Source organism: Phaethon aethereus (genome assembly GCF_964289735.1).
Source record: "Phaethon aethereus genome assembly, chromosome: 1".
NCBI lineage: Eukaryota > Metazoa > Chordata > Aves > Phaethontiformes > Phaethontidae > Phaethon > Phaethon aethereus.
Window position 1 is genome coordinate 46,808,796 of NC_138575.1, and position 24,945 is coordinate 46,833,740.

The 24,945-nt window shown below is 38.7% G+C and overlaps 1 protein-coding gene across 1 annotated transcript in view; it reads left to right on the forward strand.

Annotated features, from left to right (window-relative positions):
* Positions 1–24,945, forward strand: part of TMTC2 (transmembrane O-mannosyltransferase targeting cadherins 2) — a gene marked incomplete at its 3' end in the record, with an annotated part of 256,393 nt that overhangs the window by 84,269 nt on the left and 147,179 nt on the right. Inside the window, exon 2 of the mRNA XM_082014037.1 lies at positions 20,048–20,618. Within this exon, the coding sequence (XP_081870163.1) occupies positions 20,048–20,618 (571 nt within the window). The remainder of the gene's footprint in view (positions 1–20,047; positions 20,619–24,945) is intronic.

Consider the following 24,945-nt stretch of genomic DNA (forward strand, 5'->3'; position numbering starts at 1 on the left):
AAAACCAGTTTAATTTAGTTTAACCTAATTCACTAGCTCTAACTTTTATTCATGCAGAACAGTAGATGACTGTGCTTGCTCTTAAGAATCCTCACCCTCCTGAGCATAATGGGACAGTAGTATGAAAGAAACATTTCCACATTTCTTTGCTTCTCCCGCCCCCTAAATTATGCTGACTTTTTTGCACAGATCTATTTAATGGGTTTGTGGTGCCTAGAGAGAAACGTTGGAAGGTGTGAAGTTCATACGTACATTAAAAAAACATAAAACAGCAACGTACTTGATGATGGACCTGTTGATGTAATCAGAGAAAAATAGAGGGGTATATATTCACAACAGCTCAGAGTCAGATTTAAAAGTTTTCTGATCTTCATTTAGGAGCAAGATTTCAGAACTTGTCATGAAGAAATTCTTAGCCAGGCTATTAAAAACTGACATCATTCAAAAGGATAGATTATTTGAAATTTTGATGATTTGCTTAATAGAGTGGTTAAGTTCCTAAGAGCCAATGCTGCATTGTAAATCAACACTTGGTGAGACAGGGCAGCACCTTTATCATTCACTCCCACTACCAGCAAGGAAAAAGTACTGTTTTCCTGTAAATAGATTAATTTCTAGATTATTATAGCATCTGTTAAAAAACAACGAACCCTTACCCCGCATTCAGTTGTCCATAAACTCACAACTAATTCAAAGTAGGATCAAAAGAAAAAATCAAGAAAATGTTAAAAATTGCTATTCATTCTAGTTATACTAAAATGTCTTTGCTTTTTTGCTATTAAGGAAAATATGGGAGCGGGGGGGAATCCTCTCTATTTGTAGTGGAAAAGAAAAACTCTGTCCAACATTTTGTTTCAGCTAGTCAGGCCCTTACTCTTCTTAAACTATTCTCTTTCTAAAATGAAGAGTTTTTCCTATAAATATTAAAAGACTTACCGTACCTGGTAACTGTCTGCAGAGCAAGGTGATAATAGGAGTGAAGATCAAAGGCGGTTACATACTGGTATTTTTGTTTAGATTTATTTCCGACCTCTTGGGCTGAGGAAGACACTGTGTAATTTATCAGGGAAAGGTTTTCCGACACGTAATTTCTTTTCCTTCCGAGCTTGTCTGTGACTCTCGCAGCCACTTCCTCCTCTGTTTCTAAAGGTGCACAGGAAAGCTATGCAGTGTAGCATCATTTTCTTGACTAAAAGGAAGTTTATACATAGTTATTTCTGAATGAGAGGAAGATGGCATAAAGACATCTTCCCCCACTTCACTTAATTTTGCCCTTCTTAAATATAAGTTTTAGCTTCACGAGAGCCATCAGAACCTAAGGGTTTATGCAGAATGACTAAATTGGGAAGAAATACCCGAGTCTGTGGCTGCATGCATGTGTGTGGCTTTTCTTTTAGACCAGCTAATTTCACTCAGTGCGTTAATCAAAGCTGAAAAAGGGAGGTGGAAACTTACTTTTAAAATAAAGTAATTTGTAAAAAAGAAAAAGAAAAACAACCAAATTCCAAAATGTTCATTGGATGGAGTTGACGTTTCTGACAAGAACTGTCATATGTTTGGACAACTTAATGGATTTGTATTGAAATTTCATTTCTTCAGCAGGGGGAAGTAATTATATTAATGACTGTGTGATTTATTTTTTTTCCCAATATAGTTTAGTAATCCTACATTCTTAGTTGGAAATGAGAGAATACAGAAGCCAAGAAAAAAAGGCAGAAAAAGGGGGAAAATGTCTTCTAATCTGACATAGAACTGGAGAAATGTTAAAAGCTTTGGCTACTTAGAGCAGAACAAATCTGAAATCTTACAGCAGCAAAATACTGGTGGCTCTGAAACTGTAATTCTTGAAATTACAATGCTGAAAGCCAGTTTGTGACATTAGAGTATTGAATGTTGTTGTGCATGAAAACATCACTTATAATAGAAAAATGTTACTGAATGTTAGATTCCTGCTGCTGCTGTAATTTTCTTCCTTTAGATTATCTTTGTTTGGCTAGATGACTGTTAAAAAAGAAAATCAGTCAATAAAGCATCAGTCATATAAACCAAAATCTTTACAGGCATATTTGTCTTGGAATGCCTGAATTTTTATTTATCCTTTCCACTTTATCCCATGAGCTAAAGATCTCTCAGAAACCTGATCAATTGGGCTTTTTCTCCTGAACACTAGTTTCTAGTGGCTGTTAAGTTGTTGTACCTTTCCCTAGAAATCAGAACTAGGATAGTGGTGGATGTTTTAGTTGTTTGGATTAAAAAAAAAAAAAAAAATCCCAAACAGATGCTTTTAAGTTATTTTTCTGTAAGACAAGATCTCTTTTACTCTTAGAAAGAAGTTGACAGCTTAGACAGTGTAAATGGCAAAACAAGGAGATGTGAGTTTGCATCATAACATCCCCTTGGCAGTGAATATTGATGTTCTAAAGATGATTTCTGTCATCTGACCGTAACCATGCTTCCAAAGGGCTAAGTGGATGCTTACAAAATAAACCACATCACTTTACTGAGGGTGTTGAAAAGTGGTGTTCTCAGTCTTTATGATCCTAGCTATTATGTCAGTTTTACTCCTGCTAGCCCTGCAGAGCAGGTGCAGTCATGGGAGGCTGAACTGGTTCATACATCACCTACAGAATTGCTAATGAAGTTCCAGCTGCCAAATTCTGCCTGCAAATTAAAAGCATAGCACAGTTTCACCTTGTTTATGTGGCTATTTAATTTTCTGCTTTGCTTTTTAATTTCTAATGAGTTTGCTTGCTGCTCCAAAGCCTTACTCTTGCTTTTATGTTTGGCTCAAGATGGTTGTCCTGTACATTAATTTTGAGGGTTACTGTTTTGGGCACAGTAGATGTACTCCTGTGCATGTCTTGTTGAGATCTTTAGCGTTTAGCACTGCATTATATAAAATGTCACTGCAGTTGGAATTAGCCCACCAAAATGTTGCTGCTAAGTGATGGCAGTATAAGCTTCAAAGGAGAACAGCTTGATTTGCAGATCCCTCGTCGATTTTGTGGAGCTAACAGTTGGAGAGTGGTAACTTTTTTTTGTGAACATATTTGATCTGGGTTAGAAGACTATAAACCTAGAACCAAAGAGCAATTTTCACATTTGCTTTTCCAAGCAGAAGTGCTCTTTCATTTCCGGTTAAATGACATGTAAAAACAACTGTGACAAAGGAGGGAATATATATATATGTCCAATTATGAATTCCTCTGTTTTATGAATAGGAGCTATGACTGCAGACATTGGTGTGGATTAGAACTTCCATTTCGTAGCAGAAAACAGGCCATGCCTGAGGACCTGAAAAAGGGACGTAAAGGGAGTTATCATCAATGGGTAGCTGTAAGTTTGTAGAACATGGATTGCTTGAATTTTACCGAATTTCTGTCTCTGTTGGGCTCCAGCCTGGGTAATCCGAATAGAAGGGCAAGAACAATGAATGAAAGATGTGTTAGACTGCTTTTAAAGAGAGATACTGTCATAACACAGGTGTTCTCGGACTGGAATCCAGCAGGTCTGTGAGAGAAATAGGGGCAGATAGAAACTGGCTTCCCTGAATTGTGATTCTAGGTAGCAACCTCACAGTTCCTTCCCACCTTGTCTTTCCTTCTCCTCCCAAGTTAATCATGACTTTGATGAAGGGAATGGATGAAGTATGAGTGATTGAGGATTAGTTCTGGGATCAGGGATGGGATTTCACAGTTCAAGGAAGAGGGTGGGAACTAAGCAGTGACTGGGTTCTACATCGGTCCAGCCTGATGGGAGCATGCAGGATTCATTGCACTTGTTCTGTTCTCCAAAATTAAGACTCACCATTAGAAAGACTGTAACAAAAATCTTCTCCCACTTTCCCTCCCTGGCTTCAGCTGATAAAATGAGTACCAAAGTGGTGCTAGATAGCTCTTAGTTTAGAAGAGCTAAAAGCACCTGATTTTAGAAAATCTATTGCAATACAATAAGGATTTCACTTTTACATGAGGAGTTTCTTAATATATGATCTAATTAGTCATAATAACCTCTGACTTTTTATCTCTGCAATATAGAGCTTTGCACCATCTTCTTCACTGTAAATCCACCTGTAAAAATAGTTCAAATGTTATTACTGGGAATTGTATTGGTCTTTCTGAGTTGTTGCAACTTCTTTACTGGAATATTTCTGGCTATATTCAAAGAACAGTTTATGCACTTAAGCAATGTTTTTTTTATATTAATGCTAAGTAGACTGAAATGCCCATAAGATGCATACAAAAAGACTTGTACAATATTATATTTAGAGAGAGATCTTTCTGTATTTGTGAGAGTTTCGGAAGTGCTGGGGGGATGGGCCAATATTGAATAGTCTATTTAATTTTCCTATAAAATCACTCTTCTAAAGCCAGGGAGTAATTTATGTGTATATCAGCACCAATGACCAACTTTCTTTGTCTTTTTTCCAATCATGGATGTCTGGGAGTATATACTTAGACCTGATCTGAATGGCAGGGGTGAAAAGGGCTCTGCACTTAGAAGTCCATTTATATAAGAGTTTGTACATCATACCAATGAAGTTCATCTCCCACATTTGAAAAAAAAAAAAAGAAATCCATGCTTATAATTTCCTAGTAGAAAAAACCAGAAGCCTAAAACTAAAAAGCCTAATTATAATTAATTGAAAAGGTTTTCTGCAGAAGCTAGTGCCAGTGATTTGCATAAATTCTCATTAAGGTGAATAATATATTTTCTGCAAGATCCATTAAACAAGCTTTAATCAGTTGAGCTTGAAAAACATCACCATGAAACTTCCGTTTAAAAGTCATTACACAGCATCTAAAATAAGTTCTGAAAAATTACAGAAACGTATCCAAGAGACATCAGCATCCTTCAGACAGTAAGAAGCCATCTAACAAATACCAAGAGGAAGGGTGGATTGTTGTTCCTGGCTTTAAGTTAATTCCACAAGGACAAAACATGCCTGGTGAGAAGGCAGCCTCATGTCGCCAGCACAGTGGGGTGTTGTACCAGGGTGAGGTATCTGCAAACTAGTTTTTGTGCTGGTTTCAAGAAAAGAACACAATGAACTGGCACGTATGCTACAAGCTGCAGTACCTACCACCTCTCCCTTATGTAGTGGATGCCCTACTGCATGTTTGGGTTTTTTTTCCTTTTTTAAACAGTTAAGCTGAGCTGGCCATTAAAACGTTTATTTATGTATGCAATCTAAACAATTTTGTGTATTTCTGTCTACTTTTACTTTTCAGGATTAATTCAGATGCAGTCTTTCAAATCACAGGTTCTAACTGGTTGGATGCGTTGCATTTGCCCTGTGTTTAATGAACAACTTTCCTTTCTGAGTCAGTCCATTTGGTGATAGGAGCTGTGTGAAATTCAGTTTAGAGCAAGCATTATATTCTTTTAGCAATCTTTTGTGTGCCAGGAAAGGTGGAGTGGCAGAACTCAGAGTTTCTGCTATTCTTGGCAATGCTTCCCTTTCTTTAAGTCCATAAAGAAATTATTCTACAAATAAATAATAATTCTGTTTTATTAATTGATATTTATTATTGCTGGGAGGTGCACTGGATTCCTTCCTTGGCATTTAGTGAGCAGTCATGCTTTTGTGTACCCTTTTCTGTTGCAGGAGAAGGGTAGATGTTAGATGTTTAGACTTTCTAAAGCAGCAGTTCCTAAATTGCAGTGTATATATATACATGCTTGTATAATTTCTGACTGTTCAAAGTGGTAGCTGGCCAGGCTGGAACTGGTACCGCTGGAATTGGTACCTGCCAACCTTTATTGTGGTACCTGGTCAAAGAAAAAAATCATCCAAATTTGGTCCTTATTGTAGAACATTTTGTTTGCTACTTTTTGTTTGATGTTTACAGTCTAAACTAGAGAGATGGTGACATGAATTCGAGGATGGATCAGGATGGCTACTATTAGCGAGGTCTAAAAACTGTTGTCCTCTTTATCTGTATCCATTTAACACTTGCTGTCTTTGAGAGACCTTTTATGATAAAAACAGTACCACTGGCAAGAAAGGAGAGCAGTAAGTATAGCTTTTGTGTTACGGATGCTAGCAGGTTTGACTCAAGTTTGACAGGTAGAAGTAGGATACACTGATGTTTTCTTGTATTACAGAAACATCCCTCAATTTAAAAACAAAAAAAAAGTTTGAAGCTTCTGAATGAAAATGTAATTCATAATTACTTTTGCGACTCTGGAGCCCAGATTGAGAAACTGATTGTTTGTTTATTTAGTAGCAGGTTGTCCTTAAGACCACTGGCAAATGCCCGTTATTTTTGAATGTTCAAGTCAGAATTTGTTTCTAATGTCCCCACAGCATTGTGGTATTCCTGATTATTTGAGTTAGCGGTTACAGCTTTTTTTTGTGCCTCTGGAGAAGAAAGGGAAAAAGAGGTTCTTTTTATTTTTTTTTAAATTTATTTTACAGTATGGTGACCTGAAGTACTTACTTTGTTTTCTGATAATTGTCACCATTATTTCTTATTTTATTATATTGGAGAGTTTGGTTTTTTGTGTGTATTTCTTTTGGCTTTCTAACAGCATTTAGGTTCTTTATCTTATTATTGTCGTTAAACTGCACCCAAAATCTTGCATGACTCATCTGCAGAGGAAAATACACATTAAAATCTCCAGATAAACTCTGTTTTGATGTTTTTTCCCTATTGCTTCAATTTTTGATGCTTTTACATCTTGTTTAAAGTGCTAGTATCCCAAGGCTGACTGGTGTACGCTAAGATTCGGCTGAACAGTTCCTTTAAGTGTTATGGGAGGTCTATAAGTGATGGGTGGCCCAAAACCCAAAGTCACCATTCTATTCAAATAAACACACAAAGAAAGTATGTGCAAGACCTTTAACTCTTACAGGAGCTTGGCTGTGTGCCATGCTTCTGACTTAATGGAATGGCAGATTTCAGGGTTGCCTGGGGCCACAACCACAAATAAGCATATATATCTCTGAGGTCATTGAAACAAATTTTATTATTTATTTAGTTTCATAGCTATTGGAAATAAGTCACCTGGCTTGATTTATACATAAAATTGCAGAATATCAGCCCACAGCAGTGACCTTTAATTTAAAACTTTCATCTGTTTTGTTGGCCTGTAACATTGGCCTGTAATATTAAAATAACAGTAGCTTGAGTCTCTAGAAATACTGTTTTTTCTTTCTCAGTAGCTGATGGTTAAGCATTTGCAGTAAGTTTGGGGTTCAAGTTGAATGTGTTCATGTGAAATGATCCTCATAGTCAGCAGTGCTGCAGGTCCCAGTTTCCAGGGCTGGGACTTCAAATTCCCAGCGAGTTTGAAAACATGATGGTGAGCTTTTGGGTTTCCTGTGGGCTCCCAGTGCCTCTCTTGAGCCAGGAGCTGCCTCTGTTCCACACTGATTTCTCCAGACTTTTATCCTACAAGCCTAGAATTGATAAGGAACTAGAGGGTGTGATGAAGTTGATTTGAATGAGGTACATATGGCTGATTAGATATAACATCTGGGTAATTTTTTCTAAAATAGTTGGATAGCTATATCTTACTATCTCAGTATTTCTTTAGATTTCATTAAAAGAACATGGCAGTCTACACTGAAATCTTCATATGCCTTCAGTGCTACATTTTCTTAGTGGATGGGATGTGTGGGTTGGACAGATGTATTATTTATTTGCTATGTGTCATAATTCATTCCTCAGTGTCTTTCTGTGTACCACAACATGTTAGGAACCTGGGAAATTTATGATGCATACACAGCATTGTATTATTCCTAACAACTAATTTCCTGTGGTGAGAAATAAATCTTGAATTCCTGATTACATTGTAGCAAGATCAATGTAGAGCCCTAGAAAAAGAAGCAAGTCTTGTAGAACAGAAACTGCTTATTCCTTATGTTACTCTAGGTTAGTTTTATTATGCAGAAATAAATACGTCCTGCTGTTTTATATGGTCTGTCAAACTATAATTTTCTTCATTAAACTTTCAGTGGCTTGTAATGCCATGGGAGACAGCAAAGAGGGAGCCTGAACTCTGAAGAAGTCACCTTCCACAGCTTTGTAGGTAGTAGGTATGCACTGTAGTTTATGTAAAGGTTCAAATGGACTGTTGCTTTTTGGGAGCGGGCGGAAGGGCTTTACAATACTCCTTCTTAAATTATATATATAAAACACATGTAGATCCCTAGTAGAAAACAGACTCTGATCAAGATAAGGCATATGAAGTTGAAGCTACTTTTCTTCAAGGTGAAATTCTGTCTGTATTTCTTCTGTCCTTACGTGAGACGCTGAGGTATTTGAAGAGAGTACATTTGCCTTGTCAACAAATGCAACAACACCGTACCCACCATTTTTCTCCTTTTGAGTCTGAAAGTACTGGCTGACTTCTCCAGGCAGTGTGTTCTTTGGTTCTTTTGTGTCACCTTCATTGCACTGAGTTGCATGTGTTTCTCTTAACCTACCCATGGCATTTTTTTCCCCATATTTGAAGTTTCCTCTTACTGTGATCTCAACCAGTCTTCCCTCTTTGCATACAGAAGGCAAAATTATCACCATCCATTAGCAGTGCTGGAATTTTGAGAAATGACTTACAATTTCTGTCTTAATAAAATACTACATGAGTTGTTTCCCCACCAACCATTTTTGGTTTTGATGTAGACTACTGAAAGAGGCAAACTGTTCACTCTTTCAAAGCTTTCAGCAATTTTCGTAAAGCTTTGTGTTGGACCAACTTCCCTCTGTAGGTCTCTTAAGACAGAACTTGCAGCTGTCGTCTAAAGGCCAGAGTTATGAAATACCATAACCTTTTCCAGCACTCAGGTTCCTCATCTACCAGGAAAAATGCAGTCCTCCCTTGTGCTGCTGTTGAGGACTTAAATGTTCTAGCAGGGAAGTTAAGCCTAGCAGTTAAATATTGGTTTGATCTTCTAATAGATCTTCAGATGTTCATTTTTTAGAAGGATACTTCTTAAGAAATTTAAACTTGCTTTAAAAAAAAAAAAGGCACACAAATCACTAGTGGAGAAAAGTGCAAGTGGTTGGCTAGCATAGAATTGAAGAGACTTGAAAACCTGGCACTGTTTCAGTTCGACACTAACTGCTTTTTGTAGTTTGACTTGACTTAGCTGTAATTGTATCATCAGGAAGGTTGATCAGGTACGTGATTTTGGTAATGACTTCAGTATACCTGAATTGCTGTCTGAGATCCTTTTTGCTTACTGCCTGCCTCCCAACAGCTGCTCTAAAACATAGAAAGGAATGGTTTCTGGTTGTTTTGTTTTTATGCTTGGAAGTCTAAAAAGTCTACTGAAAGGCTATAAAAGCTTATGCCAATTGCAGTTGACTATAAAACCCTACTCGTTTCAGTGACATAAATTGGAGGTTATTCCACTACTAATGTGGATTAACGCTAATGTAGCAGAAATCAGAATTTGATCCTGTGTGTTCTGATAACATAATTCAACTAATTTGTCATTTCCTGGCTTTTTAGCTCAATCTTTGACAGCATCCAGTAAAATCCTCGAGAGTATGCTTGGTGGGAACTTGCATATAATGGCAACTATAAAGCCCATATTTTCTTTTACAAAATAATTGTGATTAGTCCTTTTGATGTCACTCCCAAACTGTTGTCTACTATCTGAGTGCTCTTAACCAAGGAATTAAAAGAAAATAAAACTTATTTTAAACACTGCTATGGTTTCAATTTCTAGTGTTTCACAATTGCTATGGCATGCCAAAAAAAGTTGGTTTACTCTAGTAGGTCCCTGTATTTGGATAAGCTATCGAGGCACAAAGATGAAACAAATCAGTAAAACTGATTTGAACCTTTTTCAGTAGAATCAACACCTTCCAAATGGGTGGGTGCCAGTCTGCTCTTTTAAAGTATGTTTATGAAGGGCATCCCACGGTGCTCCGGTAAAGAAGTTGGAGAGCTGGAGAGAGCATAGTTCATTCACCAGGACTATGCTGAACAGTTACTCTATTCACTAGAAGTCATTACACATCTTTGTGGGACCAAATAATTGTTTTTAATTATCTGGATTGTTTTACTTTTTGGTAGAATTTAGTTTTCATAAAAATTGGTTTTGACATAGGTCTGTAGCAGAAAAAAAAAAAGAATTTGCTAAAAAACCCCATATATATATACACACACATAAAAAAAAAGTTTCCAGGAATTTGTCTGACATGTCTATGGCAAGGCCTGAGGATAAAGTCTAACTCCGTCCGTCACAAATGCTTTCTACCCAGATTTTAGCCCCTCTATATATTCTGTAGGAATTTTGCTTAATAGGAATCTGAGAAGGAAAAGTGATGCACCATTTTTTAATTTGGAATCCTCTGAAAAGGTACATTAAATATTTTGGTTGATTCACTGGTGAGTAAACTATCATCACAGAAGAATGCAAGCTTTGGGTTTTATCTCAAGTATATGTTAACATTTCTTGCTGCTTTTTCCATCAAGTTAAGCTTGCTTTGTTTTGTGTGTTTCCTCAGACTATTTCACTGAAGTGGCAGTACATAATCTGTGGTTCATGATTGTGTAGCTGGACTTTGGAGCTGACTCAGAATAAATTATTTTTTTTTTTTATCCTCAGGGAGGATTCCCTTGACCTCCTAATATTATTTAGTATCTGCTTATAAGCAGGGCTATGGTCACAATCACCTGTGGCTGCGTATCGGAGAAGTTGGTGAACTAGACTAGGAAGACAGTGATGATTTTGAAGACCAGTGGCATCTGTTTGGTTCCTTAGACCAGAATGATTTCAAGAAAGAAAAATTTTAAGTGCTGTGTTTTCACTTACCCCTTTATTTGGAAGCTATTGTCTAAAAATGGTACCTTTTGTTGTGTGTTCATATATTTGTGAGCAATCTTTCATATACATAATTGGGCAACTTTTGAGGCCAGTTATACTAAATATGGTCAATACTACAAGAAAAAGATACCCAAGAGTTCTAGTTTCTTGCTATACAAAATAGTCTTTTAAGGCCCCAGCATAAATATTTGTAAGATAAAAGATGTGCTTAACCTAAACGGCAAATGCTTATTCTGTACAATATTATTTAAAAGAAAAACCCACCCCACAAATCTGCTAGCATGATATCCTTTGGGTAGGACAAGTGATGAGGGGCAGAAAACAAGAAGCGGTTGTTTTCATACTTACTGTCCTGCAGATAAGTAGTTGTGCAATTTTACACGTATATAAAGAAGCCAGCCTATGGAATTTGGACTAAATGTTAAATGTCTTTTCCAGTTTGAGCATAGGGCAATGCAAATATTTATTGTGTTAAAAGTTTAAAGTGAAATGTTCATAAGCACTTGCAAAAGTTATCTGAGTACTTCGGTTTCTAAAGTCTGCTGTTTGTTGATGGGGGAATTTGTCACTACATTAGAAGATTAGATCTTTTTTTCTTGGCTTTCTCTGCCTTTTGTTCTCTGTTGGTTGTTGTCAACCTGTGAATACCTTGTTCCCAATTGTTGTTGAGCAGAAGGAGGAGCAGGAAGGTGATCATTCAGTAGGAGTCATGAGGCATGTTGCCAACGTAGATTTTGGTGTGTGCAATTGGTGTGTGTCAGAACACTGGTTTTATGCATCTTATGGTGGGGCTGAAGGGAGGGGAGAGGAGACTTCCTGGAGACAGGAGAATTTTGGGTGGGCACAAATTCCACAGCTGGTAGTTTGTAGCACGGTGGCATCTGTGCTTGGCAGTTCTGTGCATAAAAGAGTGAAAGCCAGGGTGGGTCCAACTGCTCTCTGAATCACTTGATTTTTACAGTGAAAAACATGATAGCTGGGTCTGTGATTCTTTTTTGAGTGTTTTTTTTGTGGGAGTTCCCCCCCCCCAATAAGGACTTTTCTTGAATATGAGTTCTTAAAGCCAGTTTAAGGGTTAAATTGACCTATGGATATGTGTACACCAAATTGTTTTCACTAAATGAATTTTGAATAACACCTTTCAGTTAAACCCGTAAAACTTTAAGTTTAGACCAGACCTTGGTTAATGAAGGGGTTTTTTTGGTGCTTAAATAAAAGGCTTGAAAAAAGGAACTTAGACAAAATAATTTGATGCTTTTCTTTGTCCTCCACCACCCTCCCCACCCCCAAATATAGAAAGAAGAGTATCTGTATGTTATGTTGTGGCTCAGAAGTTTCTCCTCTACTCATTATTTCTATATTTGTATTTGTACATGTTCCTGGGTGTTCTCTTCAATGCTTCACTAAAAATAAAAATCAGAGTGCCGCCTAAAAATTCTTTCAGGCTTTAAATATAGAGTGCACAAGAGGCGTGTGTTTAGGCATAATTACGTACAATCTCCTTGAACTTTCTGAAACTGCTGTGTCAAAAAATAGATTGAATGAAAAAAAAAGTAATTTTTCAAGAACTAAATTACTGAGCTTTTTTTCTTAATGTAGTCTGCCACGTACTGAAAAAAACAGAGGTAGATAGCCATGGGACTGATGTATGACTGATAAACTACTGTGTAGTGGTACAGTATGTGTGCCTCCATTTTCAGAAAATGGCTTAAAATGTGTGTCTTGGAAAGGCTTTATGTATATTCAGAGGGTGGCTTGTCAAAAAAAAAGGTTTAATATCCATACTATTAATCTGGTTAAGAAACTCAACATGTCTACTCTACTGTATTTTCAAGTCTTAAACCTCTGTCTTCACTGTTGTGAGTTGCTGTGTGGTGAAATGGCAAAAGTTATTTATGTTTTATTTTTTCAAAGGAAAGTGGGGAAGAGAAATAGTATAGTGCCATATTCTACTGCGGAACACTAAATCTAATAAGGCCTGCTGGGCCCACTTTTATCATCTAAAGTAGATTTGAAAAGGGCAGCAGAGGTTCCAACTATGAATTCTGACCATGCTTCAGAAGCTGGTATTACATACATATAAAAAAATAAACAAATCATGAGTTATTGCCAGGCAGTAGTTTGGCACTGAAGAATATCCGAAAGACTAACTTTGAATGTGTATTTGAAAGAATATGTTATCATGTAAATACGAAGTATCCTGAAGTCTTAGAGGAACAGAATTAGCAATTTTGTCTTGTGTGATGTAGTCGGGAGAGAAACTAGCTTATGAAGCAGCTGTGAGAACCGCAGAAAGCATTTTCTGGTTTAGGAATTTAAGTATTTTTTCCAATAAATGTTTTTTTTCACAGACTTACTTGTACATGCTGTGGTGAAGAAATTCAGGGAGCAAACACAAAGACAGGAGCCCTTCTCCCTCTGTTTTTATCTGCTCCCTCCTGAGAGGAAACTGATGGTATCCCATTGTTCAGCATCAGAAAAATATTAATTACTTCTCTCACTTCCCTCCAGCATGTGGTTTTTACCTGTGCATGAATAATCAAGTAGTGCTATGCCAGGCAGTTGATATTAATTATGGTTTCAGATTTCACATATTCCATCTTTTAGTGTTTGTTATGTCAGGCTAAAGCTTAAACTGAGAGGGAGTAAGGTGCACTGAGGGTTAATATTAAGGCCAGATTCTTTCAGCGTATGACACACTTAGAAATGAGAAGGCTTATGCTGTGTAGAAAGATAAAGTTCAAAGCCTAACTATAGTTAGCTTTTGAAATATTTATGTTCTGGGTGGAAAAGATTTTTCAGACCATCTCAACCTTCTTGTAACCAAAATGTTTTGAACCTTTAGTTAAAGTTTTAAAAGCTCTTTTAGTCAGTAAGAAAATCAATACACGCAGCGTACTTCAGTGTAGTTAAGGCAGTGACCAACAGCATTGTGTTCCTTGTAACTACTGCCGCTGCTTCCTTCTTCCCAATAACACCGCGCATCTTCAGTCGCAAAGGTATAAAGCCTAGAAGTCTGCAGCTAATGGGCTACCGCATCGTAGCCTACTGGTGGACAAAGTCAAACCACAGCTGATAGAGTCATTCATGGAAATAAGCAAGGAACAAGTTACCTTTCTTGGATGTCTTTTTTTTCCGTAGGTGTCTTTTCCGTTTCCTTTTCCTTTTTTTTTCTCTCTCATGCATCTTTCTATTCTGCTTATATCTAATTCAGGAAAAACTTTCTTGCCGAAGAAAGTTTTATGAGTAAAACACTACTTACAGCCCTGTTACCTGTAGTTCCTGTTTGTTCTGGTACTAAATAGAAGTTAATTATGAAATTACTACTATAGGACAGTAAAAGTCTGAAACCTGTAAATAATATTATCATTTGTTAATATAGTCTCCTGAGGCCCTGTACTAACTATGTATTCACTTATTAATAGCTTTCACTAGCAGTTACATGAGATGGGAATATTATATGAAAAATATATTTTGTCTTCAATGTTTGAGCTCTGAGTTTGATGCATTCAGGTATTTCTATACAGTTAGAAAAAGACCATACTATTGGCAGAAGTTAGCTAGGCACTAGTTTACTAGAACTTTATTTCCCTTTTGCGATGTTAGATTTTTCTTTATTTAAGTTAAAATACGATTTGAACCTAGGTGTTTTCCTTCAATCTGTGAGGTATGTATAATCCTATTCTTAGAGCTTGGCCAGCAACTCGGGATCTTATATATCACTTAGGTAGTTGTTACCCAGTATTTCCCATCTGAAAACAAGTGAGTTATTAGCTGTTCCTTAGAGATTCACCTAAGAAAGTTTATTCTTAAGAGAATCTGAAAGCAGCAACTTGAAACCCAGAGGATGCACAGAATTTGGTCTCCTGCAGGTGTCCCTAGTTGATATACAATATAGATTTTTTTTTTGAGAAGTAGCATGGATAAAACTTTACTGCCTGCTGGATTTGTTGATAAATTCACTTTTCACAACTGTTGAGAAGGAATGAACTTTAATACAGAACATGTAAGATATAATTGCTACCAGAAATGTACGAGAATGGTAAATGGTTCCCTTGAGTCTATAATGAAACATTTAAATGAATGAGTTTTCATGTACTTACACTTACTACTTTCTTAAGACATCTCTACGTCCTAGACAGTATTTTCTGATTTTTCTTTGTCCTATCAATACAGACTACATTGTACATTGTATTCTGCGGGCAGGTATGAGAATTGTCCAAAGTATGACAAGATCTACTTGCCTGTTTTCTGATCACGCACCTGCCTAACATAGCCTGTAAGTTTGGAGGGGTAGGCACAGCTGCTGTATGTTTTAGGGATGTGAAGCTGTTTGTACTCCAAAAAGTAGGCTCTGGCTGTGTTTTCAGTCATGTTGTCTATATAAGTAACATACAATCTTGAAAGCATCCTTAGGATGACTTGTTAAGATCCATTGTAAAAATACTCTAGGGTGTTTTCCCGTCACTATTTATGGAAAAGGAGCAAATGAATAATATTTGAAAATGATCTTGAGGAAAAACAATGAAGAATCTCCAAGTAGAAACTTGCCAGTCCATCACTGCCTATCTATTTTGTGTGAGGGAGGGCTGGTCAATGGCTTCCTGTGTGCACGTTTGGGAGTTCTCCTTTTTCTTTAAAATAGGTTCTCTACTTCAAATGCTGATGTTCATTTTCAGCATATGGGGACCATTAGCAATATTGAAGCTGGACATATGGCTTAACGCGTTAAATCACTTTAGAATGTCGCATCTGTTTTGTTACCCTGGTGTTAACACCTGGATCAGTTTAGCACTAGCGCATAAGTTTAGGACATATATAGCTGTTAATTTTAAAAACATCTGGGATTTTTTTGTGTGTGTATGCATGTATATGTGCATGTGTGAACTGCTGGATCTCCAGCATTTTTGAGTTTGGTGAAAAAAATCTTACGGAATTGCACTCAAGGTGTGTACCGACCTATGCAAATGAGTGGTTTATGGCAGGAGGCAGAAGGATTCTTACAAGTGGATTAGAAATATTATTTTGCCTTTATAGCTTTTGTCTTTCTTCAGACTTCCATTTCTGAAGAACTGATAGCTGGCCGATTCCTTTTTCCCCTCCTCTCAAACCCATCCATTTGCGGTACACTGAATAAGATATCCCGCTCTCCCGGGATGCGTGATATGGGCAAGCATTAAAAATTGAAGAAAGCAACTTCCCTGACTGAGTCTGCAAACCTTATCTGAGGCTGCTTGAAAGTAAAAATGCCAGTTGTGTTGGAGCTTTATAAAATTACTCTCCCTGGTGACCCGCTGCCTTTTAGCAAGAGCAGAGTTTACGGCTCTGCGTAAGAGTGATGACTGCAGTTGGAGAGTTTCTCTTGTTATGCCCATTAGCAAGGCTGGACTAATCTGTGGGACGTAACCTGAAGGTAAACTGTGAGTGAAGGAGAAGACAAGGCTAATAAGGCGTTTTGTAGTTTCCTTTATCCCAGAGTCTTTCCCGGAGCCAGCAATTAATATTATTTTCTCTCCGCGGAGGGCCCGGGTTGCTGCCAGCACGGGAGGCTTTACAAAGGACAGCTCAGCGCTACCTGCCAGGCCGCGAGGAGGGACTGCTTTCAAAATTACCCTTGAAATCGGTGACTAAGCATCGATACTTCAGGAGAGTTAACAGGCTTTTAATTTAGTAGTTAAAGAAAAACGGGGCTTTGCCCCAGCCGGGCGCAGGGCAGCCGGGAGGCAGCCTCGGGCACCGAACACCTCCCTGGGGCTGGGGCTGAGGCTGGGGCTGGGGCCAGCTCGGCCGGGCCATGGCCGGGCCGGGCGGGGCTGTGGGGACCTGGGGCAGGGGCTGACATGGGCTCCCGGGCCGTGGGCGGGTGAGGGGAGCTGGTGAAGAGGGGTCAGGGCTGTCGAGGCTTGTTAGTGCCCTCAAGGTCCTGACATGAGCAATTTAGTACTATTTATTTTTATTCTTTCATTTTATTAGACGCAAAGCTTGCATTTCTCTCCCCTTCACAGGGATAAACATTTCATTTCATGTTTTTCTTGCCAGTGCCGTTAGACAGCCAGGCTGGGGATGCAGGTGGGCACAGCCCCGCTGGTTACGTACCCACGGGCTGTTGGCGTCTGACCCGCCGTAATGGTGTCCATGGTGTTGTCCTTCGTGTCACTGAGACCATGTTCACTTTTCAGGGCAAAATGACCTGCATTTTGTATTCCTGCATCCGCCTGTGCAGTCAACTCTAATGTTGGCCAAGTGTGTGCTTTATTACATTTTATAATGTGAAACAGGGTAGTTGTTGAACATTTAACAAGCAGCCTATGCAAGACTTGCTTTTTTGCTGTAATACATCTATCTTCGCTCTTGCATTAAACTACTCTAATATCCCAAAGCATTAGCCAGGCTTTTTAATTTTACTTTCAAACATTTAGCAAAAAAATGACTATAGGAAAAGAACTTTTAACTTTATTTGAAATCTTGACTCAGAGAGAATACACTTGACCTGACTGGACCACTGAGTAAGCTGGAACTGGCAGCTTCTGTATTTTTCATGCTGACTGGCAGGTCCTAGAATCTATTGCCTTTACACCCACGAGAAACTAGGATTGTTTCAGAATTGTCTGATGAATTTGGTACCCAATGGAGTGATCAATACAGTATCGTCAAGACTTCCTATTGATTTTTTGTTGTGTTTTTTTTTCTTTTTTTTTGTGTGTTTGTGTGTTGCTGGTTTTTTTTTATTTTTTGTGTGAACAGACCTGAACAGGAAAGGATCAGGTTTACATCAAGTTTGTTGCTAAGTCTGTAAATCAAATTTGACTGAATTAATGCCGTCAGAATGTACAATAGGTTTCTTTATGATTTGGAGAAAAGCAGTTTACTTGTGGTGGGGAATAGTCCAATATGAGTATGTGCTGCAGGAAAATGATGGGTGTGACAGCTGTTCCCTTGGAGAGGGCTGGTCTCTTTTCTTAACAAGTGCAGCAGTGTGGTGTGGAGTTGTTTTATACATGTGTACTGAGAGCTGCAGTTCCATGGCTGTGGTTGTGGGGTTTTTTGGGGGTTTTTTTGTTTTGTTTTGTTTTTAAAGCGGTTATGTGGCTTCAAGTATTGGAAATGGCCATAGTTGCAAAAGAGATAATAAAAGCTACCATTTCCTGGGAATGACCTGCACACCATCTAGGCTCTTTGTAGAAGAATGCTCTGCCTCAGGGGAGGGCAGTTGCGCTGGCAATATTACTGCCACTTATTTCCTTAGTATTTCCCCAAGAAAAAAATACTTTTGCAATTCAAGGTTTCTGCTCTAAATCCTGACATCTGATAGCCATTATTAGCTATGCTTACTGTTTGGGAATCTGTAGTCTAACACAGTATGTTCTTCTCAGAGAAAGGGCTCTTTCTAGCCCAACACCTGCTTTATTCTTGCTGAATTCCTAGGTTTTTTTATGGTGAGTCTGAGAGTGATACTGCAAACTGAAATCACAAACAGAGGATTTAGATTTCAGGAAAGAACTACACCGAAGGACAAGATAAATAATGTGAAAACAAAGATCTTGTTTTCTTCCAATGTTCTTCTGTGACTGGACTAAAATGAGAAAAATATGTGTGAGGTTGGGAAAACAAATACAAGCAACCTGATCCATGGCATAAGCAGAAGTCAAACAGAAAATTTTCAAGCATTCTAGCACCATCACATCTTTAAAGGGTTTAAGCTGACCTCTTCATAACCTCCATATGCACAGAGACAAAAGGACATACAGAGAGGAAGCATGTCTGAAAGCATTACAGCAATGTGCTCCGGACAATGGAAATGCTGAGCTGTGTGGTATTTGGAGTATTTGCATGGAGATTCTGTGGCATAGTAGATCAGTGCTGGAGCATTTTTCTTTACAGAACAAAACAACATTCCTGAAACTAACACCATAAAAAAATAGGATTTGGATACAGGTTCCAAGGGACTTGTTTTATTGGGGTGAGAATGTGAGGGAAGTCTTGGAGGATGAATTAGACTAGTGTGTTTCAAACGTGGGCCTGAGTTTCACACCTTTTTTTTTCTTCTTCATCTGAATTGAAAAATTGTTAATTATTGGAAGATATTTATTATAAATGGAATGAGTAAAGAATTATAATTTCTTAAATAAAAAATATAAAGGGTGTGAGTAAAGAATTAGATATTAATCATCTCATTTGATGTTTTTAATAGAAGAGTCTTGAGCTGGCTGGATTCTTAATTACCTTTGTAAATGCTAAATGATTGCATTGATGAATGATTTAAGTTCAGTAGTGACAACAATGCATCTTTAAAGAATTGCTTAAATACAACTTTAGTTATGAAGGCAAGTAACTAATTAAATTCTAGTCATCTTTTTGCACTAAGCAGGTCTCACACCTTCTCCCACAGCATAAATTTTAAATGCAAATGATTGATTTATAGAAACATTATAGGGGACAGATTTTTACAGTACCAAATTAGACATGGAGACTGCTAATGGCTGGCACCAGTCCTTGTCAGGGTGGTTGGAAACATAAATGCTGAAAGCTGCAGGTTTTTGGTTTTTTTTTCCAATCAAGCTGACACAGACTTGAATTCATAAGCTAATACAACCTAAAAATGTTTTTTCCTCCATTGTAAATATAGGAAATTTAAAGAGATAGTATATTTTCATCTGTAAAATATTCTGCTGTCTGCCTCCAGCAAAGTGTTAACAGAAAATGTTGTCAGTCAAAATATGTATGAGGCAGTTATGGGAGTGCCCCGTACAGCACCAGAGATTTGCATGCTCCTACTGACTTCTGTATTTATTGTTCATCTATGTCAGTGAGATTCATTCCAACATCTAAATTAAAATTTCAGTATAAAAGGCCAGTTGAGGTTTTAGTTCTGAATTACTGGAGGATCCGTTGTTTCAACAATAATGTTTGTCAGTTTTGCTTGTTTCTTTTACATTTTAATTATAACTCATCAAATCTTAACCGATTACTCCTGAGTTAGACTCAGAAGAATGTCACTGAAGGGTGTTTTAATTTAATGGAAGCAGCATAACATCTGTTTCTAATGTTTTAAAAGCCAATTTATATGGAAATTTTGCTTTAGCGGGAAGTCAATAGATATGTAGTTTTCTAACACCTCCTGTAAAAATTCAAAACTTGAATTAAAGCAGCACCAAAGCAATGCCATTCTTACTTGCGGTAGCAGTGTGATTGCATTTTCACAGCCTTTTATTTGTACCCTTTTCCTTCTGTTGAAATGATGTTTTTATTTGTCTTTTGTAGTCGAGCTATCAGGACAAACCAGGACCTTCTACCCGAGACGCCATGGACCCATATCTTCTACAATGACTTTTGGGGGACGCTGCTTACTCACAGTGGGAGCCACAAGTCCTACAGACCTCTCTGCACGCTCTCATTTCGCATTAATCATGCTGTTGGAGGGATGGACCCATGGGGCTACCACCTAGTAAATGTCCTTCTACATGCTGCAGTCACAGGCCTTTTCACAAACTTCTCCAGGATCCTGTTTGGGGATGGGTACTGGACCTTGATAGCAGGCCTACTGTTTGCATCTCATCCGATCCACACGGAAGCTGTAGCGGGGATCGTAGGGAGGGCAGACATTGGAGCCTGCCTCTTCTTTCTGCTTTCCCTGATGTGTTATGTGAAGCACTGCTCTACCAGAGGTTCCTCACCAAGTGCTTGGGGCTGGATCTTGGGATCGGGGCTGTGTGCAGGATGCAGCATGCTGTGGAAGGAGCAAGGAGTGACTGTTCTGGCCATTTCAGCAGTGTATGATATCTTTGTATTTCATCGACTGAAAATGCACCAGATCATTCCTGCTTTATACAAGGTGAGTCTTCTTTCCAGTAACCTGTTCATAAGGCACCAATCACTGTTAAACAGGTGCTAAATGAGTTTTCAAGTACACAATAATTCTTAGTAGTTTAGTCAACCCCCAAAAATAAGGACAGATGTCTAATGCTGAAAGAACATTTAAAGCAGTTTAGTATGGGGTTTTTACATTTTGTTTAAACAATGTGGTGTTATCCATTGCTGTTACTTGCCACCGGGGATGTATTTTTTTTAATTACTTTCCTTGCTTCCAGCAGCTCCCTCCTTATTCTGTTTACACTGGATATCTGGCTGCCTTTTGCGAGGAATTCATTCATGCTCTTATCCTCTTGGTATCTTGCAAACTCAGCTTAGTTTGCTTGGGTGTGCAAGTGCAGCAGCTGATATCATCTACAGGCTCCCTGAGGCAAAGTTAGAGCTCTTATTGTTCCAATTCAACAGAGATGCATAGGACCTGGGTGCATGCCTTTGGCATGCATTTCTTCTCCCCCTAGTAGGAGCTATGATTCAAAAGTATTATTGCCTTAACAAAATAATTATTTCTAACTGCTTAACTTCTTGCCCAAGAACAAACAAGTAAAATAAGCAAACAAACAAGCCCACCAAAACCCTCTAACTTCCCTCTCCTAGAACTGCATGTATTTTAGTGGTACCTAGAAACCCCAGCTGAAATCAAGACTCATTTACATCAGTTGCTGTACAGATGAGTATATGTAATTTTATTTTCAGTGAAATGGCTTTCTTTCAGAAAAATATTGACTTAACAAAAGGAAAATGTTTCATAGGAACATGTGTTGTCACATTTTTCAGTGAGATGTAACCAAGAAAAGCTATAAAACAAAATAAGGCTTTGTAATCTATCCCGAACACTGTGATTTTAAAATTTTGATTTCTCATTCAAATGAATTGAAAAGAAATTGTAGATTTTGGTAAAGAAGTGATGATTTCTGCTTGTATAGACTATGTAGCTGTAGTATGCAAGGAAAATAGTAGAGTAAAAAACCAAGTAGTCTCTGGTAGTTCCCTCTTAAACTTCTGTGACATGTTGTCTTAGTTATCATGCTCTTTTCTGACAAAACTGAAGAGGAAAGAATAATTTCTTTTTTTTTTTCCACTCATGTATATTGGTGTATGTAAGACCTCTGTTGAATGTCAGTAGCCAAATACTGTATGTTACATTGTGCACCTAATGCTGAGTGGAAACAAAGAGTAAGTTTTTAAAGGTGCATCTTTAACAGTAAGCTTTATTCTGAAAGATTCAGGGTGAGATTTTGTGAAGTGCTTCAAGGAGTTTGGTTTGTAACTCAAGTGTTAGTCTTTTCTATAGAATTAAACAGTAGTAAAAACACTCATATGGCACATGAAATTCTGAACAATTTGTGCATGACTTCACACCAGTTCTAAACTAGTGTTCCTCACAGACTCTTTTCATTGCAGCCTGCAATGACCAAGATACAGTCATGGAGCTAGGAAGTTTTTTATTACAGAACACTCATTGCTTAAAAAAAAAAAACCCAAACAAAACCTTTGCAGACATTTCTGATGAACTTTTCATGGGGAAAAGCTTTTTCTTCCCTTTTCCCCCTTTTCCGCTTCAGGGCCAGGGTAAAATTGGTCTGGAATAGACCTAAGTGACACATGTGAAATCCAAGTGTCCACATCCTAACTCTTTGAACACAAGACCTCTCTTCCTAGGTGTGGAGATCTACATTTGGACACCGGGTTTGTGTGGGGGTTTTTTTTCACCCCACTTCAGACTTGTCTTGGACAGCAAACTAGGGTCAATGCCTCATGTTTTTTGCCTAGAAATAACAATTCTGTGCTTTGTAGATTACAAACCTTCATGAAGATTGGATTTTAGCTGCAGGAAGTTTTATTGGGAGGGACCACAGTAAACAAAAAAAGGAATATTTTGCTTAATCTGCCAGAAATGCATTTCCTAAGTCACTAAATTACTAGGCTACCTCTTCCTTGTACATCTGTTCAGGCTGAGTGCTTCTGACCAAGTTTTACCTGAATACTAGGGAAGCATCTGCCTCTGTTTATTCATTTACAGTGATGAGGAGCTCATCTGGGAGCTTCAGTTATAAAGTAGCTTCAGTAAGGCTTCTTTTTTACTTAAGTTTTACAAAACTCATTCACAAATTACATACATTTTTGCAAGACCATATCGTCCTGCAGGGCTTGGGATGCCAGGAATATCTTAATTAACCTAGCCTGTTAGGAGAAATGTTTCTCTTGGAGTACTTGTCTGTATACTCCTTTGTTCTCCAACTTTGCATGGCCTCTACCTTTAGCGTAGCAGTTTCCTGTTCCCAGGCACTCCGTGGGAAGGAGTGAAATGCAAGCCTTTTATAAGCATAATCACTGTAAATTCCAAATAAATAAATAGACAGGTGTCTCGAAGAACAAAGGTAGCACCTTAAAAGCAAATTAAAGCAAATGCTTCAGTTGTCTGGAGAGCTTCATACTGTGTGATACAAACATTTTAGGGCAAGCAAAATGGATGAAGCTTTTGGATGAAGGGTGCGTTGTTTTTTTTTTTTTCTCTATTTTGGTGCCTACACTTTTTCTTGCTTGAAAAGGCATTCCTGCATGGCAAATTGCATGAGACCAAAGTAGCCATCTACAGATGAGTCATTCTGTGTTGTTACAAAAACTGGAGTTTAAAGTGAAACAAAAAACCCTCCCACCAAACAAAGCTCCATCTCAGCAGAGGACTCTTTATTAGAAGGTCTGCGCAATTAGAAAAAATTGTGTCCGTTTATCTGTTCTGGACTTTGTGCTTTGTGTTTTCCCAATGTAAACACTGAGGGAGAGCAACTGGAGGAGAAAGGGGATTAAAAAAAGACATCAAAAAGGGCAGTCCAGGAAAAAGTTATGGTCTTTTGTAATACATTAGAGGGAAAAAGTGTAGAATGGAGGTAAGGAATAAAGGAAAATAATTTTAAGAGGTGGTTAGGTTAAATCTGTACTAAGTAAGCAATAACCATATGAAACTGAATGCAGAATGAACAGCGTGCCACTGTGGCCTTGTAATGGAATGGTAGAAAGGAGCTACCCCTTTCTGGACCCCTTTCAGGCTCCATGACTGGTGTCATCATCAAAATTTAGGGGTTTTTGATAATGGGACAGCCTACACAACACCTGGCTTGCTGGCATCAGACGGGATTAATCTTTCACAAAAGGGGAAGAGGGTCTTTGCTGACAAGCTAGTGGGACTTATTGACAGGGCTTTAAACTAGACTTGAAGGTGGAGGGGGGATAATACCAGGCTCACGCACAACAAGCTGTGGGATGACACACCAAGACTAGAGGAACAGGGTGCTAGTGAGGCCCCTCAGCCTATTGCATCAGAGGAAGACCTCAAAGGAACTAAAGTGTGTTCCTCTGAGAGGGTGACATGGCCGACAGCCCAGCTGAAGTGCCTTTACACCAATGCATGCAGCATGGGCAACAAACAGGAGGAGCAGGGAAGCCACTGTGCTGCCAGAAGGCTACGACCTGGTTACCATTGCTGAAACTTGGTGGGACGAAACCCATGACAGGAGTGTGGCTATCGATGGCTACAGGCTGTTCAGAAGGGACAGGCGAGGAGGACAATGCAGAGGCATTGCTTTCCACATCAAGAAACAGATAGAGTGCAAAGATCTGTCTCTGAAGAATAGCCACAAGCAGGTCGAAAGCTTATGGGTAAGAATCAGGGATGAAGGCAGCAAAGGGAACCTTGTAATTGCAGCGTACTACAGGCTGCCTGACCAAGGGGAGTCTACTGGCAAAGCCTTCTTACTCCAGCCACAGGAAGCATCGCGCTTCCAGGCTCGTCCTGCTGGAGGACTTGAACCACCCCAACATCTGCTGGAAAAGTAGCACGGCAAGCTGTAGGCAATCCAGGAGACTCCTGGAGTGCATGGAGGATAAAATCCTGTGCCAGGTAATAGCCCTACCAGAGGGGATGCCATACTGGCCTTGTTGGTCAGCATTGCAAGTGAGCTAACTGGTCACATCAAGATTGGAGGCAGCCTGAGCTGCAGTGATCATGCACTGGTGGAGTTTGCAGTCCTGAGGGATATGGGGAAGGCAAAGAGTAAAGTCAGGGCCCTGAGTTTTAGGAAAAATTCAAAAAATTTCCAGCTCTTCAGGGCGTTAGTCAATAGGAGCCCTGGGAAACTGCCCTCAGGGACAAGGAAGCAGAATAGAGCTGGCAGGTCTTTGAGGACACTTTCTGAAGAGCACAAGAGCTCTCAATGCCTGGGTGTAAGAAATCAGGAAAGGAAGGCAAGAGACTGGCATGGCTGAGTGGAGACCTGCTGGTCAAACTAAAG